We start from the raw sequence: 21279 nt of genomic DNA on the forward strand, positions 1-21279 counted from the left end.
CGTTTCCGACCCTCTAAGGGGGCAAATAACGAAATTGGCTGACCTTGGCTGTTATAGCAATAAGTATAAGCAAGGGCCTCCCTGCATACCATTCCTTGGCATGGAGCACAAACATGGGTCTTATCATTCTGAGAACGAGCAGTTTTCTCCACAATATGCCATTTCAGAGAGTTTGAATAGCCGTGGCTAAGATGTAAAATTACTGAACAGAAAGTTGTTTCTGTTTTACTTCAAACCAGGACATAATTCCTCTCACTTCCAGAATCCATTACAGATCTCTTTCCTACTGCTTTGGTCAATAGGTACACAAAACAAATTAAAGAAATCAAGCCATGCAGACCAGTATGTCAGTAATATGCCAACAGTACTCATCTGAGTGTTTCAAAATTCTGAAGTGCTCCACGAGAGAGGAGAACAGAATGCTAGCAAGCATAAATGAATGTGCACAGGACACAAAGGACAAATATCCACCCATAAAACACAGCTTTAAACAAAAATGATAATATACGATAGCAGGAATCTTGCATAGACTTCACATACTTACCATGATACACTTACTGCCAAAAATAATCCAATTTTAATGGCAATTGAAGCTTACTTCCATTCAGCTAAAGAAGGATATTATGATTCCTTGGACTAAATTCCATGGCCAGACCACACTGGTTCTGTAAGAAATTCCTAGTTTTCAGGCTCAGCTCTAACTGTTCATATGGAACCAAATGGGAAGAACAATGGCTGTCTACAGCACAAGCCCTTGGGATTTTCCATTACTTGGGACCAACTCCTCACTGCTTCTTATTAGCAAATTACCATAGCCAAAGGAAAATTTCGGGAGGTGACTGTCGCCCTGTACTGGGCACTGGTGAGGCCCCACCTCGAATACCGTGTCCAGTTTTGCGCCCCTTACCACAAAAAAGAGGTGCTGGAGCGGGTCCAGAGAAGGGCAACGAAGCTGGTGAGGGGTCTGGAGAACAAGTCTTATGAGGAGAGGCTGAGGGAGCTGGGGGTGTTCAGCCTGGAGAAAAGGAGGCTGAGGGGAGACCTTCTCACTCTCTACAGCTCCCTGAAAGCAGGGTGTAGAGAGGCGGGGGTCGGTCTCTTCTCCCAAGTCACAGGCAATGGGACAAGAGGAAATGGCCTCAAGTTGCGCCAGGGGAGGTTCAGGCTGGATATTAGGAAAAATTTATTCACTGAAAGGGTTATTAAGCCTTGGAATGGGCTGCCCAGGGAAGTGGTTGAGGCACCATCCCTGGAGGTATTCAAAAGACGGGTTGACATAGTGCTTAGAGACATGGTTTAGTGATGGGGGGAGAGAGGGGGTTGTATGGTTTTCTTTTGGTTTTTTTATCAGTTAGGTTGATGGTTGGACTAGATGATCTTAAAGGTCCCTTCCAACCTAGACGATTCTATGATTCTGAAACAAAATCTTTTTCCAGCTACAACCAACAAGAAAGTTGAACTAATTCAGCTTAACTCAGGTGCAACAACAGCAATGCATTGCTGCATTTACAGCTTCACGTCTTGCTTTTAATTCTCATGCCTAGTTGTATAAATTTTAACTATAAAACAAATTCACTCAGAACACCTCTTCTGCATAGTGTTTATTAAAATATAAAGCAAACTCCAGACTATCCACTTCAGCCAAGATGAGGCCAGCTAATTGCTCTCAGCAGCAATCTCTCTTCACATGAATATCACCTTCAACAACAGCTATGTCCCATTTGAACAACGCACCTGTTAACCTCCCACCTTCAATTTACATGCAGAAAAACTCACTAAGGAAGCTATATGAAAGGAGTAGATCTCCTGAGGATTGATTCACTGCCAATAAAGCTGATTTCTGGAAACTAACATGACTATGGAGTTCCAATCACTGCGGCAAAGGCTGCTTAGCTCTGAGCAACCGGCATCTTGGTTGAGTCACTTCACGGTTTTACACAAATACTCTGATTTCACAGACTCGGCTATTCAGAGGAATGCCACAAATGACTATACTAAAAACCCCAAACAAAAAACAAAACCAAAAAAAAACCCCAAACAAACAAAAAAAAAACAAAACCCCAAACCCACCAAACCCCAAACCAAAACTACATAAAATAACTCAGGAATAGTGAAACTGAAATTCCTTTTCTTTAGCCCTTAGGTTTGAAATTCAAATTAAATACTAATTTTTACTTCAAGCCCACATGCCTAGGATGCACTTGGACCACCTACTGTCTTGAAACTCCCATAACAATTGCACATTACTGTTTTTTTTTTTCTTCAAAGTTGCATTTAAAGAAAAGGTTAAATATAAATTCAAGAGTAAGTTTGGGAATCAAAGAGAGTCATGGAAATGAAAATGCATTTTCATGTTTCTTCTGACAAAATCACTTTTAGCTTGCTATTAAAGCAACTTCAAGCACTAACTTTGTTTGTAGAATACAAAAAACATTTGGAGACATAGCACAGAAGTATTTTGACTTGCTCGGTTATACTAGGTAAGCAAGGCCATTCAACATATAATAACGTTTTTTCATAGAATGTCATTTTGCCAATACAGAATAAAAATTATTCACTCAAAATCTTTAAAATTCACTTGTTCTATCTCACTACAACTAGAGTATGAAATTATAATTTTCAAATAATTAAAAGAGAAATACAGATAGTAGATGGTTCCACTGAAGCTAATTTTTACAGTCACAAATCTATTTCATTTTATAAGTTTAACACAAAAATGCAATTTAATCAAGAACTTGTCTATCTAGTCCCCTGATAACCAAAGAAAGCAAGGGCAATATGCTTAACTCCATTAATGCTTTGTTACCATGACATACTCTTCCAGTTCCATAGATTTCTGGGGGATAAGATCGTACAGGTAATATATACTGCACTTTCATTACATTTTTTTTATATCCTAGAAGACAGCAAACATTTTCTTAAAGTTCTATAGTAGCCTCTATGCATCTCAGGAGAATTCAAGCCTAGCCATCTATTTTTGTTACAGTACTACTGATGTACAATTAAAATAAGATCAGTTTCTAATCTCTACAGAGGAATTTCAATTATATTTATAACTTTATCTCTTAGATGTTAAATATTGTGGTTTGCTGTTCAACATGTCACTCTAGGCTGCAGATTTGCAAATTTTAAATAATTCAAGAACAAAAGTAACAAATAACATTCAATTAGAGAATTATAATTTAAAATATGACAGAATAAAGATCCTTTTCTGATTTATGAATCAAACTATGTTCCCAAAATAGTAGGGACCATTACCCAATATATTTAAGGGGGCAAATAAAAGAATGTCACTGCAAATCAACCCCCAAATCTCAAAAAAATGAGAAAGTAAAATACCAAAACCAAATGTAACCAACTGACCAATATAGAAAATATTCCTGGGAATTTAAGGAGGCTTTAAAGAACCACCACATCATCCATGGTTATAAACAGCACTGGGGATAGTTTTGCTTGCTTAAAAGCAGATTATCAAGTGCCTATTTCTGTTTTCATTTAAATACATGAGGGTTTTTTTAATAATATAATTGTATAGATCTACAAAGCATTATAGCATAAGCTTTTCTAATTTACATTTATCCATTATATTTGTTTATTCATTATGCTCTTGTCTCCCTCTAGTGGCTGGCCCTCACAAAAATGTACTTCAACCTGTACTCAGACCTGGATGCAGAATCACGGGATAATTCAGGCTGGAAAGGACCTCAGGTCTCTAGTAAAAGCTCCCCCTCATGGAACTTCTGGTTAGCTCTGGTTGAAACATTCACCACCAGTTGCTTTCAATCAAAGTAAAGCCTCACTCCTGAATCCAGATTCAAGGACCTCCTAAGATCATCTAGAAAAGAAGTGGAAGAGCCAGGAAAATCAAATCACTGGAACTACCTCACTGGGATGTATCTTCATCCCAGATATATTCCTTTGCATATTGATGCAGTATATAGATGGCAAGTTGTCTGTCCTCACTTTCATATATGCTCATGTGTGGAAGAAACATCTAGAATATATTAATAATCAACTGAAGCTCAAAAGCTTCACTGTGAAGGGTTTTCTTCTTTACGAATCACAGATTCTGAACAAAGTTACGTCTGAGTAAACTTTCCTCTTTCTTCTCCCAGGAAAATGTCTGTCATGAGGACCTTCACTAGTGGGAAGGGATGAAGATGCATACCTCAGACAGGAACTTCTGACAACTAGAAAACAACCTGCTCATTGCCACTTGCGACCAGCTCCTACAGAAAACAGCAAGCCATATGAAACTGCAGTAAAATAATCTGGAAAACTAAGTCAGGAAGGGTAAGAGGCTTCACTAACCTGAATGCCACCACACGCCCCAGGAAAGTCCTATAGCATAGGGGCTAAAGAGCCATGTCTCATTCTCAATAAGAAGTCACAAGGACAAGAAAGCTGTTCTGTCATTGGGATAATTTTGTAAATATAGTAATACTTAAGTTTTGGAGGTTTATTGAAGAAATTAATAAAACAACCCAAACTCTTGCACAGTTTTCACATGCATTTCAGTAGCATATGCAACAATAATAAAAATCAGTGTAACATCAAATAGCAATGTCAAAGAAATTACTTTTCAACACAGAAGCACAAAACTAGCAACTGTTTCTTCTGTAAAAAGTGGAAAATAATCAGAGTACTAGAAGAGAGCATTTTGTACCACCACCATGCACCAAATATGCTAAGAAAAAGAATATATATAATATATATCACAAGTATGTATGTAGCAAAGAAAAGCAAAATGTGACGAGTTGCCTTAAAGTCATGCATCTGTATCAAAACCTTGCTTCCAGGCTATTAGCTAAAGAAGTAACTGAATAATGCCTTAAAAAAAACCTGATCCAGCTTTCATTCTCTCCTTGGTTCTAAGTTATCTTATCTTCCAGGTCTCCGATTTCATATTCGCAGGCTAACTATACAAATAGACCTGAAAACAGTAAGAGCCAAGTAACATGCTCCACTAAAAGAGGATTTTATTTGCAACTATCAGAGGATTTTTACAGCTGTACTGTAATTTTTTAATTCATCTTGACTCATTACTTTCTTGTTTCAAGAATTTAAAAGCATACTGGGAGTTAATCTCCTCTTTTTTGGAAAGGGAGAGAAGGGAAGTTATTTTTTAAGCAAGAACAGGATGTGAAAGTATCTATGGGAATTAATATCTATTTAGAGTAAGATTATATTTTATAGAAAAAACAAACAAGCTTTAAAATAACACTGAGGTTATGAAGCCAACTGGCATAACCATTCAGTCAGAAGTAACACATCTACCACCACGTGACAGTTGATCCTATCATCTGAACAACAATAATTTACCATTACGCACTCTTAGCCTAGCAATTTGCAGAGTAATTTTAATTACAGTGCTTAAAGAAAAAAATAAAAAACATTTAATTTTGCACTCCGCATTAGTCTCTGTTGTAAACATGCCAGCACATGATCATTCCCCCCAACAACAGAGAGCACCTCTACCAGTTTCAATGCTTTCTTGGTAGGCATTACTGGATTATTTTTTTTTCCCCACTGAATACATGGTTTCACACTTCATTTACAATATACTTTACAGATTCCTCTCTAAAGGTAAAATATTGAACATGAGCCGGCAGTGTGCCCAGGTGGCCAAGAAAGCCAACGGCATCCTGGCTTCTATTAGAAATAGCGTGATCAGCAGAAGGAGGGAGGTGATTGTGCCCCTGTACTCAGCACTGGTGAGGCCACACCTGGAGTATTGTGTCCAGTTTTGGGCACCTCAATACAAGAGAGATATCGAGGTGCTGGAGCGAGTGCAGGAGGGCAACGAAGCTGGTGAAGGGCCTGGAAAACAAATCCTATGAAGAGCGGTTGAAGGAGCTGGGACAGTTTAGTATGAGTAAGAGGAAGCTGAGGGGAGACCTCATCACTCTCTACAACTACTTGAAAGGACACTGTAGAGAGGTTGGTGCTGGTCTCTTCGCACAGGTAATTAATGACAGAACAAGAGGGAATGGCTTCAAGCTCCAGCAGGGTAGGTTTAGACTGAACATTAGGAAAGAATTTTTCACAGAAAGAGTGGTCGGGCATTGGAACAGGCTGCCCAGGGAGGTGGTTGAGTCACCATCCCTGGATGTGTTTAAGAGCCGTTTAGATGTGGTGTTGGGGGATATGATATAGGGGAGAACTTTGTAGTGTAGGGTAGATGGTTGGACTCGATGATCCCAAGGGTCTCTTCCAACCTGGATGATTCTATGATTCTATGATTGTTTCTTACAAACTTTTCTACAGTGCTTTTATCAATGAGCCCTGGAGTCTGTCCATATCAGTGATCCAGAGCACAGGAGGAATTCTTTTTGGTCCAAATTTTCCTTGTGCGTGTGGTTAGCCTGGTGGTAGCACACCAGTACGACGCTGATGGGTTCAAGGTAACTCCCTTCCTGCTGAAGGCTGAAGTTGTGCGCCAAGGATTCTTAGGACTGAGAACTGGCGTAAATGTACAGAGCAGATCACAAACCTCCAAAAATTAGCATATGTTTTTCATGCTCTCAAAGAGACAGCAGAGGCACATTACACCTTCCTCACTCTCAGAAATACTCTCAAAAATATTAGCAAGGGTTAGGCCAATGACTGGCTGGGCAGAAGGGGAGGGGGTGTTGCCCTCTATGTCAAGGACCAGCTGGAATGTATGGAGCTTCACCTGGGGATGGGTGAAGACAAGACAGAGAGCTTATGGGTCAGGATTAAAGGGAGCACGGGGGCAGGTGATGTTACAGTAGGAGTCTGCTACAGGCCACCAGATCAAAGTGACAGCGAGGATGTGGCCCTCTACAAACAGATAGGGGCAGCATCGCGCTCACACGCTCTGGTCCTCATGGGGGACTTCAACCACCCCGACATCTGTTGGAAGGACAACACAGCAGAGCACAGGAAATCCAGGAAGTTCTTAGAATGTGTCGACGACAACTTTCTTCTGCAAATAATAGAGGAACCAACGAGGAAAGGAGCAGTGCTGGACCTTGTCCTCACCAACAAGGAGGGGCTGGTCGGGAATGTCAAGTTCAAGGGTAGCCTCGGCTGCAGTGACCATGAGATGATAGAATTCAAGATTCATAAGGCAGCAAGGAGGGTGCGCAGCAAGCTGGCTACCCTGGACTTCAAAAGAGCAGACTTTGATCTCCTGAGAGATCTGATTGGTAAGGTAGCGTGGGAAAAAGAACTGGAAGGGAGAGGGGCCCAAAAAAGCTGGGTGGTATTTAAGGATTGCCTCCTCCAAGCTCAGGAGAGGTGCATCCCAAAAAAGAAGAAATCGGGCAAAATAGCCAGTAGGCCGGCGTGGATGAACAAGGAACTGCTGGACAAACTCAGGACCAAAAAGGAGGCCTATAGAGGGTGGAAGCAGGGAAAGGTAGACTGGGAAGAATACAGAGAAGCTGTCCGAGTCACCAGAAACCTGATCAGGCAAGCGAAAGCCCAGGCAGAACTAAATCTAGCCAGGGATGTGAAAAATAACAAGAAGAACTTCTATAGATATATCAGGGATAAAAATAAGACGAGGGAAGCTGTGGGTCCCCTCCGGAAGGAAACGGGAGACCTGGTCACCCAGGATGTGGATAAGGCTGAGCTACTGAATGACTTCTTTGCCTCAGTCTTCACTGGCAAGGGACCTAACCACACTGCCCAAGTCACGGAGGGCAGGAACAGGGGCTCTGGGAATGAAGAAGCACCCACAGTACAAGAAGACGAGGTTCGAGACCTCTTAAAGAACCTGAAGGTGCATAAGTCCATGGGACCTGATGAAATCCATCCACGGGTCCTGAGAGAACTGGCGGACGAAGTTGCTAAGCCCCTCTCCATCATATTTGAGAAATCGTGGCAGTCTGGTGAAGTTCCCACTGACTGGAAAAAAGGGAACATAACTCCAATATTCAAAAAAGGAAACAAAGAAGACCCGGGAAACTACAGGCCGGTCAGTCTCACCTCTGTGCCTGGCAAGATCATGGAGCAGATCCTCCTGAAATCCTTGCTAAGGCACATGGAGAATAAAGAAGTGATTGGAAACAGCCAACATGGCTTCACCAAGGGCAAATCGTGCCTGACAAATTTGGTGGCCTTTTACAATACTGCCACAGACTTGGTAGACAAGGGCAGAGCGACTGACGTCATTTACCTGGACTTATGCAAAGCATTTGACACTGTCCCGCACGACATCCTGGTCTCAAAATTGGAAACTCATGGATTCGATGGATGGACCACTCGGTGGATAGGGAACTGGCTGGATGGCCGCATCCAAAGGGTTACAATCAATGGCTCAATGTCCAGGTGGCGGCCAGTAACGAGTGGTGTTCCGCAGGGGTCGGTACTGGGACCAGTACTGTTTAACATCTTTGTCGGTGACATGGACAGTGGGATAGAGTGCACCCTCAGCAAGTTTGCTGATGACACCAAGCTCGGTGGCGCAGTTGACACGCTGGAGGGAAGGGATGCCATCCAGAGGGACCTAGACAGGCTGGAGAGGTGGGCTCGTGCAAATTGCATGAAGTTCAACCAAGCCAAGTGCAGGGTCCTGCACCTGGGACGTGGCAACCCCAGGCACAAATACAAGTTGGGTGGAGAATGGCTGGAGAGCAGCCCCGAGGAGAAGGACTTGGGAGTGCTTATGGATGAGAAGCTCAACATGAGCAGGCAGTGTGCACTGGCAGCCCAGAGAGCCAACCGTGTCCTGGGCTGCATCAGGAGAAGTGTGGCCAGCAGGTCTCGCGAGGTGATTCTGCCCCTCTACTCTGCGCTCGTGAGACCCCTCCTGGAGTACTGTGTCCAGCTTTGGAGTCCTCAACACAGAAAGGACATGGACCTGTTGGAACGGGTCCAGCGGAGGGCCACGAGGATGATCAGAGGGATGGAGCACCTCTCCTATGAAGACAGACTGAGAGAGCTGGGGTTGTTCAGCCTGGAGAAGAGAAGGCTCCGGGGAGACCTTATAACAGCCTATCAATACCTGAAGGGAGCCTACAGAAGAGCTGAAGAGGGACTCTTTGTCAGGAAGAGTGGTGACAGGACAAGGGGCAATGGTTTTAAATTGGAAGAGAAGAGATTTAGATTAGATATAAGGAAGAAATTCTTTACAGTGAGGGTGGTGAGGCACTGGAACAGGTTGCCCAGGGAAGTTGTGGATGCCCCATCCCTGGAAGTGTTCAAGGCCAGGCTGGATGGGGCTTTAAGCAACCTGGTCTAGTGGGAGGTGTCCCTGCCCATGGCAGGGGGGTTGGAACTAGATGATCTTTAAGGTCCTTTCCAACTCTAGCCATTCTATGATTCTATGATTCTATGTCAATTATACTGGCTCGTTACACAGAACAGCATTTTCTCACTAATTTCCTTGAACATATTCTTCTGTCTTCGTTCACTTCTGGTTTCTTCTTTTATTCTTAGACTTTAAATTTAGTAAAGCAAGCTCACCTCACACACAGCTGTCCAATTAATATTTTTTTCTGTGCTCTTTTTGATCACTTACCTGCTTGGTGAATTAGTCACATAGTGCCTGTATTTCATAAAGCATATTTGGTTTGCTAGTGATTTAGTGGTAAAGTAAGATCTTTCTAGTCCTCATCTATCAAAAGCTTCTTTGTGGCCTGCACTTTTTCCCCATGCTTCATGAGAATGAACAACAAAATTAATAAAATCATAAGCAAAGACGTGAAAAATGACACCTTTAAAAGACATTACTGTGCCTTTTGCCTAATTATCTACTTTAACAAGCATCTATTCAAATATGTAGCACAATATACACATTAACTACATCCTCACATTCACCTATTTAGGTATTTTTCATTTGTTGAATTACCTTGTCTGCATCCACTTTTCCTCTGATAAATTCTTTCTTCCAAAATTCCAGTGCCTGTTCCAGAGTCAAGCCAATGCCTTTTAAGAACAGCCCGTACTGCATACGGCCTCCGTGACGGAGATGATGGTTATCACGTAGGGCTTTGTGCAACTGCCGCATGCAAAGAGGGTAGGACTTCACAGAAAGCTGTCCAGAGAAAAAATTGTGTTTAAGGCACACTGATCATTTAACCTGTAGGATATACGCTTATTGTGATTATTAATTAGCTCCACTTGAAAATGCCAATGGCTGGAAGAAAAAGGTGTGAACGTGCAGAGTGCTCTGGGGCTGATGATAACAATCCAATAGCCATCTTAAGAACAAAACCCAGAGTAATACATGTGGCAGTATCAGACTGTCTTCAGTTACAAAGGAACCCGGGTTTAATTGCTGTCAGGAAAAATATATGCACAGTACCATTACAGTGTTTCTTGCTTCTTCCTTATTTCAGCTTCTGGAAAGGCAAGGTGACCTCTGTTAGAGTTTTTGGGGGTTGAGGGAAGGGATAGGTTTTTTTTAAACATCTTTTAAAAACTACAAGCAGGAGAAAAATCCATTGCAACTCATCTGCAGGTTTTTTCCCCTGAAAAATACTATTTCTTATCAGGCAGGATCTCAGAGATCAAAAAAAACGTAATAGTCAAGTTTACTTGGGCTTGGCATTTCTATTTTCAACAGCTGAGTCATGTCATGGAATTCACTACCAAAGGAACACTGTCATGGTAAAGATGGATATCGAGAACAAAATTTCTGAAGTTCAGATAAAAGGAGTAGTAACGTGTTTTTAATTGTCTCGGCACCATGATGTGGTTTTACAATCTATTTTATTTACTTCCCAGTTTTGAAAAACCCTTCTGTAAGTCAAAAGTCAAAAAAAGAGGATTGAAAAGACTAATAATGCAACGCAATAATGATAAACTAAACACCATGGCTTGCAAAATTATTAAACAAGGAAATTTTGTTAAACTGTCTATAATTATGTTAGGTATCTATGAAAGTACATAAAATTAAGCAGCAAATTAAGCAATTCATTATAACTCCAGTCTAAATCCTGATTAGATGCATTTTCAGTTAATTCTGCTCCATTTTAAACTTTATCACAATTTCATTTAAGTAGTTCTCAAAAGAGTTACAAAGCAAATAGGAATCAAAATAAGAGAAAGACTTCATACGTTTTCTGCACATAGAGTACTTGAATTTAAAAAGTTACGTATCAACACACAATACAGCTCAATAAACATAGAGGACTTACAGCATCGATCTGTTCTAGAGAAATTTTTCCAGTGTTCTTTTGCACACTGTAATCTGGGCCAACATAAGAATGGCTGAAAAACAAAGTAAACAGTACAGCACCATTTAAAACTGTTCATTTTTTTTAAAGTTTAGAAAATTTAGAAAGAAATTATTTTACCAATCAAGGGCTGCAATTATTTTATAACAGGTAAAACCAAGTATTTGACAGTTACGTAAGTAATTAAGATTTATAAAACCAACGTTAGAGGTGGTTTTACATGGTAAAGAAATCCTCCCTCCCTTTATCTGAAAGGAGTGGCGAGGGGTCATTCAGAATTCAGATGACAGGATCACACTACTGTTGAGGTTGAGAGAGACTTCTGAAGATCATCTAGTCCAACCCTCTGATCAAAGCAGAGTTAACTACAGCAGTTGCTTAGCATCTCATCCAGCTGGGTTCTCAGCATCTCCAAGGACAGAAACTTCATAACCTCCTGAGCAACCTGTTCCAGTATGTGACCACCCTGGCAGTAAAAAGTGTTTTCTCATATTTAAGTGGAACTTCCCGTGAATCAGTTTATGTCCGCTGCTTCCTGGCCTACCACTGAATACCACTGCTCTGTCTTTTTTACTCCCCCCTTATCAGACATCTATTGATACATGCTGATAAGATTCACACAGACATCCTCCTGAAATTTATCTCCTCCAGGCTGAACAGCCTCAGCCTCTTCTCATAGGTACTAGGGAGACCAAGACTGGACACAGACCTCAAGATGCGGCCTCCCCAGTGCTGAGTAGAGGGGAAGGATCACCTCCCTCAACCTGCTGGGAGTGCTCTTACTAGTGCCACCCAAGAGACTGTTAACTTCCTTTGCTTCAAGGGTACATTGATGGCTCATAGTCAGCTTGTTGTCCACCAGGATCCCAAGGTCCTCTTCTGCAACCCTGTTTCACAGCCATTCAGCCCTCAGCCTATCCTGGTACATGGGATTATTCCTCCCCAGATGCAGGGCTTGGTATTTCCCTTTGTTGAACTTCCTAGGGTTCCTGTCAGCCTGATTCTCCAGCCTGTCCAAGGCAGCTCACCCATCTGGTGTAAGCCTTTCCTCCCAGTTTTCTATCCTTTGAGACTTGCTGACTGCACACTCTGTTCCATCACCTAGGACATTAAAGAAGCAGATAAATTTTATAAGAACCTTTATCAGTCCCTGAGGTACTACACTAGTGGGTGGCCTCCAGCTGGTCTTAATGCCTCTGATCACAAACCTTTGAGCACAGCACTTCAGACAGTTCTCAGTCCACCTCACTGTCCATCTACCTAGCCCATACTTCATCGGTTGTCAATCAGGATGTTACAAGAGACAGTATCAAAAACCTTGCTAAAGTCAAGATCCGCTGCTTCCCCCCCGCCTCCATTGAGCCTTCTATGATAAAAAGACCAGCTATGAGATCGGGCAAGCATAATTTCCCATTCACAAAATGCTGACCACTTATGATCACTTTCTTGTCCCTCCTATGTCTGGAATGGAGATGAGGCTGACCAATCTATAGTTGCATGGATCCTTCCTTACTCTTTGTGAAGGCAGAGTCCACTTTTGCTTTCTTCCAGTAATCAAGAACCCCTTGTACTTTTAAAATGCTGCACAAGTAGCAAACAAGGAAACAAACTGATGTATCACTATGAACATCTACTGTAAGGGAAAAGTAAAAACTTGAAAACTACTTAAGTGTACCAAATAAAAAGCTGGAAGGCTTTTTCTGCAGTACTGACATACAAACACGTTAACTCCTGACAGCGGCTGTCTAACCAGAGTAGCACGTGATTTTGCGTGTGCTGTGTTATCTTTCATTCATACTGCGATGAAGCAACGAAGCTACCTCTGATACCTCCATTACATTCAGGTAGCCCTACACTACAGCAGAGACAGTCACATAGACGTTGTCACCAAAGTAACTTCAAATAAAATACAAACATCTACCTCCCAGCTTTTGCTTTTAAATATATAGGCTTCTTGAATGAGGATATATGCAGGGTTGCAGAGGAGGCCAAGAGAAATTCTTACAGCAGAACCCAACCCAAACTCAAGAACTGGCAATACAGCAGGCAATAAAAACCCCAGAAGCTTCGGATACAGCATATTGGTCCAAAATCAGGTTGCAAAGTATGGGTAAGAACAAATTTCTTTGTGAAAGAGGGGTTTTTGCAAGTAACTTGCAAAGATAATTTCTTAGATCTTCTGAAGATATACAGAGGTTAACTCCAGAAAAAAAGGAGTTGGGCTAAGATTATTTTGTGACATTCCAATACTACAAAGTGTGAAAAGCATACACCTAATAGTTGCTTTTACTGCAGTACAAATAATTTGTTTAATTATACATGCATTCATCTGTTCTTTAGTCTTATTTCTGAAACACACTGGAACACTAGGCAAGCTCACTGTACTTAAGAGATTATTTTTTTTCATTACACAACAATGGATAAATAATTAAAGAGTATTTGAGCTGTGTATATCTATTACTACTGTAAATATGTATGTCTATTACTGTTTCCTTGTAAAATCAGGTCTGCATCACTTCACTTAGGCAAACTACAAACAAAACAAGAAACATGGTCCCAAAAATTTTACAATGGAAGCACAGAACAACAGAAAACAGCTGTTGCTTAGGCAACTTCATTTTATTTTGTAAACAGCCAATTAGGAAAATGACCATTCACTAAGTTATCACATCCCAGGATGAATGCTGGTAATTTCCTAACCTACCATAATCACTTCAGATCATCAGTTTGTACCCTATAGTATTTATTAGAATCATACCAATAGTGAAAAAATTTGCTCAGTTAAAGAAAGCCACTTCTTCCCAGCATCCATAGAAAGGATTGGCCTGGGAAGAGGAGGTCCAAAGAGAAGACACAAAAGTTTTCCTATATAGTAAGTGAACAAAATAAGACTTCAGAAGTTACTGCTAAAAAGAGGACATACTCTCTGAATCTTGCAGATTTCTACCAAATCCAGATGTAACAAACTTTACTGCAAGGACAGAAAACCCACTGCCAAGGCAGGGCAGGGCAGAAGAAAAGTTATAGTTTTCAGCCTCCAAAAAGCTCAACTAATCTCAGCATGGTAAGCAAACAGGAAAAGTTTTTAACAAATGTTTCCCCATTTTTACATTGAAAACCAGCATGTGACCTTTGCAAGGCCAAAGTTTCTTGATACCTGATGCCACTCACCAAAGAGCTGAACCCTGTAAACTGCCATCAAAGGTGGTGCTCTGAAAAAGGGTATGCTCTAACCAGCCAGAAGATGTGGTAGACTGGAGCTGAGGATAGAGAAGCCAGCAGTAGTCACGTAGCCTTTGGCAGCTGAGCTGTTGGATTCCTGTCCCAAGGAGCTCAAGGGACTGGGTTTGCAGTTTAAGGTATCAGGTCTTCTGATTTTCTACAGTAGAGATTCACCACATCCCTTGATTTCATCACAAAAAAAAAAAAAAAAAAAAAAAAATCACACCTCTTTCTCCATGGACTGCCATTATTTTCTCTAAATTTCTATCAAAAAAAAAAAAAATCTCAAAAACCTTGGGGGGAAAAAAAAATAAGACTATCCTTTGTTCTCTGAACAACGGTCCTCATTTTTTGATGTCATTAAACATTGCCAAACAGCTTCCTACTGCTGGTTTGAAAACACATTTCAACATAAATCAAGCAGGTTTGTGATCACCCTCACTTTCTTCTCCTCTTTTTTGCTTCCAGTTTTAGCTCTTACTTTGGACTCATCCTTTCTTTCATTCCACATAGCTTCTGAGGTTACTTCTTACTCGCCTAGAAATATCTACAGTTCTTCATAATTTCTTTTTGTGATTTATTGGAATGCAAGAAGCAATGTCTTCACTTTTCACTTAAAAAACAATTTTATTTTACCTCCATATATAAACTCCTGTTTCTTTCCATTCAGCCTAACTCAATAACTCAAAATTTGTTTTTCCAAAATCCAAATCTTAGTTACCAAAAGTTTTCTAAACATATCTTGCAACCAAAGATCAATACACATATTCACACTGCTGTTGACCAAGAACACTACATCACTGTTTCCAAGAATGGGATCTACGTCTTTCTAGCTCTAGGATCGTTCAGGTAAACACTGTGTCATTCACAGATGTGTTAGCATATCATGAGATTTAGCAAAGATGTGGAGATGACAGCAGAGGGCTACAAAGATGATGAGGGGCCTGGAGCATCTCTCTTATGAGGAGAGGCTGAAGGACTTGGGTCTGTTTAGTCTGGAGAAGAGAAGACTGAGGGGGGATCTGATCAATGCTTATAAATACTTACAGGGTGGGTGTCAAGAGGATGGGGCCGGTCTTTTTTCAGTGGTGCCCAGTGACAGGACAAGAGGAAAGGGGCAAAAACTTGAATATAAGAAGTTTCACCTAAGCATGAGGAGGAACTTCTTTCCTTTGAGGGTGGCACAGCACTGGAATAGGCTGCCCAGAGAGGTGGTGGAGTCTCCTTCTCTGGAGACATTCAAACCCCACCTGGACACGTTCCTGTGCAACCTGCTCTTGGTGGACCTGCTTTGGCAGGGGGGGTTGGACTAGATGATCTCCAGAGGTCCCTTCCAACCTCATGTGATTCTGTGATTCTATGTTGAGGATAGTAAATGACATCAGTCTATTGAGGTGTGCATTCTTCTTTACTTGCTTGTGAGATAAGCGTGAGACAGAGGGCGAACATGTCTGCGTGAGTATTGCGTTATCCATTAAAAAAAAAATCCAGTCTTGCAAAACACTTGGTTTCTGTATCAACCTTATGAACTATCTTTTGAAGATAGATTTAATAAAATCTATGGTTGCAAAGGATGTTCGAAGACCATTTATTCCCACCCCCCCCAACTTTAAGTGGGACTACTGCCAATACTAGTCAGGTGACCCATGGCTTTTTCCAGATGAATCCTAAAAATTTCCAGGAACCAAGAATCCACATCTCTGGGCAATCTGCTGCGCTATCATTCTAGCACAGACATTTTACCTAATGTCCGATCTAAACCTCCCAAGCTGCTATATGTGACCGCTGTCATTTGTTACGTCCTCTGGCACTATCAAGAAATCCAATACCGTAATGTTTGTTCTTCAAACAGCTGTAGGCTGCTATTTGATCATCCCTAAGCCTCCTCTTCACCAGACTAAACAAAGTTAGCTCAGCTTCTCCTTTTAATTCATGTACAGGCACAGCCCTATAGTAGTTCAATGGGATTACACACGACAGCTTTTGTCTATCCTTGAAATTATTCCTGCCGAAGATTTTAAACAGTAGAGTGTTATGACCCTGTAATTTTATGACAAAACCCATTAAAACTCCTTTGAAAGCAGAAGCTACAGAAGTGTTCTTCTCAAGCATCTAGACAAAGTTTCCATTTCTATTAAATTGCTAAAGTTTTAGCAATTTAAATCTTCTTGTAGCCTACTGTGAACATGTGAAATCCCTAAACACAATCTTGCACCAAATATTTTAACTAAAAATGTTCTCTTTTTTTTCCTAGTACAATTAATATTAGAAAGCACCAATGAAACAGAACAGGACAAAAAGAGGTTCGAAGTCATAGATGAAATACATATTTAGTCCAGAAGAGCCCAATTACAAAATACATGTTATGTCCGTTTTAAGAAATGGGCATGGATTAAAATAACTATGCAGACATAATCCGTAGTAAAATGACCTTTTCTGAGGACTAGCTAATTTAAAAGTCACAAGCAGATACGAATAGCTGCCAAAAAATATGTGGGACATTAATAACCAAACAATACTCTGTAACCTTCAATTGTATGCTCTTTTCACACGTTCCTGTCTAAGCTTTTGCTCTCCTGATGAAGCTCTATTGACACATGCCATAACTAAAATACTGCTGTAAGAATTCACACAACGAAGGTAGAGAAAAGCCTACAACTAACTAATATTCTCCTTTGTTATGAGCAAGATGAAGCAAAAACGAATCACCGATTCACAGAAACAAGTAACAGAGAAGACCTATCTGCTCATCTGCCTCTTTACTACCAAAGCTTGTTTTTTAAGTCCTAAGGTTTGAGGTATTTTGTTTATTTTAAAGGAACTTCCAAAAAGGCAACTCGGAAGCAATTTTGTAGTTTTTTCAACTGGTGACAAAATGTACAGGAACAGCCCTTCCATTTTCACAAAAGCAAAATGGAAGTAACTTACCAGTCGTTAAACATACATAAAGTTAACATAAGAATGTGCAAAAAATACTTTATTGCAGAAATGTAGGATACAGTATCCTTGCTAAAATAGCTGACGTTAAACTAGCTTTTTTTGCAACCTTTCCTTTTCTCATATTAAAAAAAAAGTGCAGAGAAGATTGTGATTGCTGTGATAGTGAAGGCTCCTCCGCTTACATAGATGCATAGCATATGAAAGAAATTTCAAATTTCCCAGTAATGACTCCTAGAAAGCATCATTTATAAAAGGCAAACCTAATTGCTCTTTGGCTTCAAATGGAGAGAGGTATGCCACTGAGGCGTACTTTCTAAAATCCCGGTAAGATGTATGGTAATAAAAACATGGACTGTTATTGGCATTCAGAAGTATCCCCTAACCAAATACATAACCGTTACACTGCAATATTTATTTCATTCATTGCTCTTGAGCAAAGTGCAATCATATGTAAATAAGCAGAGATACAATGAAAGCTATTTTTCCTATTCGGATTTACATTAAAAGCAGTAACACATGAAGCTGTTCCTATGTAATAAAAATTACGAGAATTTTTTTTGATCAAAAGAAAATGTCAGATTTTGGGTACAGATACCTCAAGAAGTAGAGCACCACAGAAAACAAAGAGCATGCTAACTAGATCTGCATCCTGATTCTGGTACAGTGCTGTCATGATGGAGCCTCACCACTTCCATTTCTAATTCATCCAACATCATTTCACTGATCTTAATGCAAGGCTGCACGTGGTCAAAAACAGAGCTTTCATTACTAACATTCAATATTTAAGAAAATTTCTACTCTTCGAGATATTACAAATTCAACTGAATAAATATCTGAGCAACCCGATCTAACCGGATCTGCATTGAGCAGGGGCTAGATTAAATGACTTCCTGAGGTTCAAGGCCAGGCTGGATGGGGCTTTGAGCAACCTGCTCTAGTGGGAGGTGTCCCTGCCCATGGCAGTGGGGTTGGAACTTGATGATCTTTAAGGTCCTTTCCAACTCTAACCATTCTATGATTCTATGATTCTAAGCCAATGCATCTCCTTCTAATTGTGTGGTCTTTGTCCTCCTGCATACTACCGTAGTAAGAAAACTTTCCCAAACACTATAAAGTGGTAAAAAGCAATCACGTATATAAGAGACCAGGTCTATACTTAACCTGAATAACATCAGAAAAGTATTTTTTCTTACTCTTCATCTCCAAATGCATTCAAAGTAAGTGGAAAGCTTCTGTATACTGAATACTACAAAGATAGAGGCAGATTATTTCAGCTGTGTTGTAGAGTACTATTAATGGTTCACATTTTCAGCTTTCTCCTTAGGTCCATTAAAAGAAGAAAATAAGACTCCATTCATCAATGACAGTGACGTAGAAAGCTTCCAGAAAGATCACAGAGCATAAAATATTTGCAACAAAGGTGGCAAATTACTGCCTGGGCAGTGTAATTTGGAATTTGTTTTTTCATAAGGAAGCCTAACAGCTTTGCACTTACTAAAACAAAAAGTTTTCATAAAAACTACAAGTATTTTCTTAGAAGTAACACCAGTTCCGTAAATTATGTTTCATATCATTTATAAAAGCTCTTCTTAAATTGAAAGTATACTTTCAGGGTTTTTTTTCCAGTCACAGCCAATTGCACAGATGAGGTGTCTGAAAAAAACTGTAGCTAAAACATTCCAGTACAATTATTTTAATCTGTAGAAAGAATGCACTCTGGCTTTCAGTTTATGCTACCTGAGATGATTAAGCAGAGGTTGTAGTCTCTCGTCAGACTGTATGGAAGGCAGCGATCGTGCTGTCAGCTAGAAGAAAACAGAAGTTCAATTAATAAAATATCAGCTTCCAAAAAAATTGATAGCACAAAGCAGGAATGATGTAACAAATCACCCTGTGTTGCTACCACTTCACACAACATTGGACAAGACATACATATTAAAAGTAAATATTAAAATATTAAAAATATTTTTATTATTAAAAATAACTAGAGCACAACCTTCCAGAATCTGAACTTAGCAGAAATATTTACAAGTTAACAAAGTCAAGCGGTGAAAAATATTTTTTCTAAAATTACAATGTTATTTGAATTCAATAACAAAACATCACTGAAAGTAGTATACTTTTTTCCAAACATATTTGAACTAGAAGTCATATTCTACCTAGACAGCCTTCTAGCAGTCACATAATGTAAACATAGTCCATTAAGACAGATTATATACAATTTACATTTGTATAGAAAAACAATTATATTGTTATATAAATATTTAGCACTATATGACTTTTACATAGTGCCTCTGTGTAAAGAGCTTTTTTAGAAATGAGCAGAACTTGTATTTCGTAATTTGACTGTCCTAAACTAAATACATACTTTTTTCTTGTAACTGTTTCATGACTCATTTTCTGAAAAAATAAGCCTAATAGTCTATAAATCAACAAGTACTTGTCACGCTATTGCAGAATACTAGATAATTGGAATATTAACTAAAATAATTGGAAAAATATGTGTTAAATTTGCTTAATACCAGTACACCCATAAATGTTAGAAGCATAGCAGTTCTGATACTGCTGACATACATCTAATACAAAGTATTTAATATAACATGGATTTCATGATCCTATTGCTGCCAAGCTAGGCTGTATTTTGAAAATTACCTTCGCACAAGTTTAAAGTGTCAACATATTTCACACTGTATAAATCAACTTCTTAAGTATTTTACAGGTAATTTAAAATAACATGCATACAGTTATACATACTTTTTAAAAATCTTACTTAAAAGAAAATGAAAACCTAAACTAACTTTTAGCATCGACGGTGTAGCTTCACCTTGCTGGCTCCAACACACCAGTAAAGGCAAGCAGTGAAGTAGGACTAACTAGCAGGTTGCAACTTCTATTTATAACCCATAAATAAATATACCCCAGAAAAAGCTGAGTGAGCCAGCCACCCTGTAAATAAAATTAGCTTTTACAAAGGTGGTGGTAAATTAATGCTAGTGTTTTCAAACAGCTAAGAATCTGATGTAAAAAAAAAAAAAAAAAAAAAAAAAGAGATAAACCCAATTACAGCATCCAAACTGAAATTCTGCAGTCTTTTTCCAATCACTCTGAAATGAAATTTAGACAAATTCATGCAAGCACAGCACAAACCCAGGACATTTTCATATGGCATGAAGAAGGTAACAGTTTGAGAACGCAGAAAGCATGCAATGACTGCAAAACTACATGAACGTTAGAATTATTTAAGATTTGGCAGTGGTTCTTCAAGTAACGATGAAGGTAAAAAGATGGCAACTTATAGGTTGATGTCTAAGAATTGGTCTGTTTTCCTTCCCCCCCATCCAAACATGAGACCACCACGTGAAATTCCAAGATACAAAAGTCTTACAATGAACCTTAAAAAAAAAGTTAACTTGACTGCAAGTTAAAGCCTGAAGTTAAGTAGCAGCTCCACATGCTATCAGGAAGGCAATGACATTTTTATACATGGCAATTAAGAACAAGATTATCATGGCTCAATTAACTTGTCTCAATTTTTTAGGACTGTGTGAATTTCTTGATTTCGGTGTTATCGTGTAAGAGCTATTTGCTCTCTAAGTGTTTTTCTGCACACAAAAAAAAAAAGATAAGAGAATTTTTATTTTCACAGTTTACTTTCTAAATGAGATGTTCTAATTAGCTGTATGGCACAAGAAAATTTTAATATGCTGTCAGACCTTTTGATGAATACATTTTTTATTTTTTTTTTAAAAATCACGTTAAGTTGGATGTCATCGAGAAAAGCACAGAAAGAAGGGGTTTGTGGCAAACATTACTTTTAGCTGAGGCAGGGCTACTGAATTACTCCAGGCTCTTTCTACAATCTACAAGGAAAAAAAAAAAAACAAACTTCCTGTAGAAGGGTGCATTAGAGAACTTAAAATGTAAATTATTACCAAGAGCGTTTCCTTATCAACTGCTAAGTACTCCT

The 21279-nt window shown here is 39.6% G+C and overlaps 1 protein-coding gene across 1 annotated transcript in view; it reads right to left on the reverse strand.

Annotated features, from left to right (window-relative positions):
* PRIM2 (DNA primase subunit 2) overlaps nt 1–21279 on the reverse strand; it is a 127549-nt gene that overhangs the window by 38052 nt on the left and 68218 nt on the right. The window contains exons 7-9 of the mRNA XM_074153768.1: nt 19050–19117; nt 11112–11184; nt 9821–10006 (exon numbers count right to left, since the gene is read on the reverse strand). Of these exons, the coding sequence (XP_074009869.1) occupies nt 9821–10006; nt 11112–11184; nt 19050–19117 (327 nt within the window). The remainder of the gene's footprint in view (nt 1–9820; nt 10007–11111; nt 11185–19049; nt 19118–21279) is intronic.

Source organism: Numenius arquata, chromosome 9, assembly GCF_964106895.1.
Source record: "Numenius arquata chromosome 9, bNumArq3.hap1.1, whole genome shotgun sequence".
Taxonomy (NCBI): domain Eukaryota; kingdom Metazoa; phylum Chordata; class Aves; order Charadriiformes; family Scolopacidae; genus Numenius; species Numenius arquata.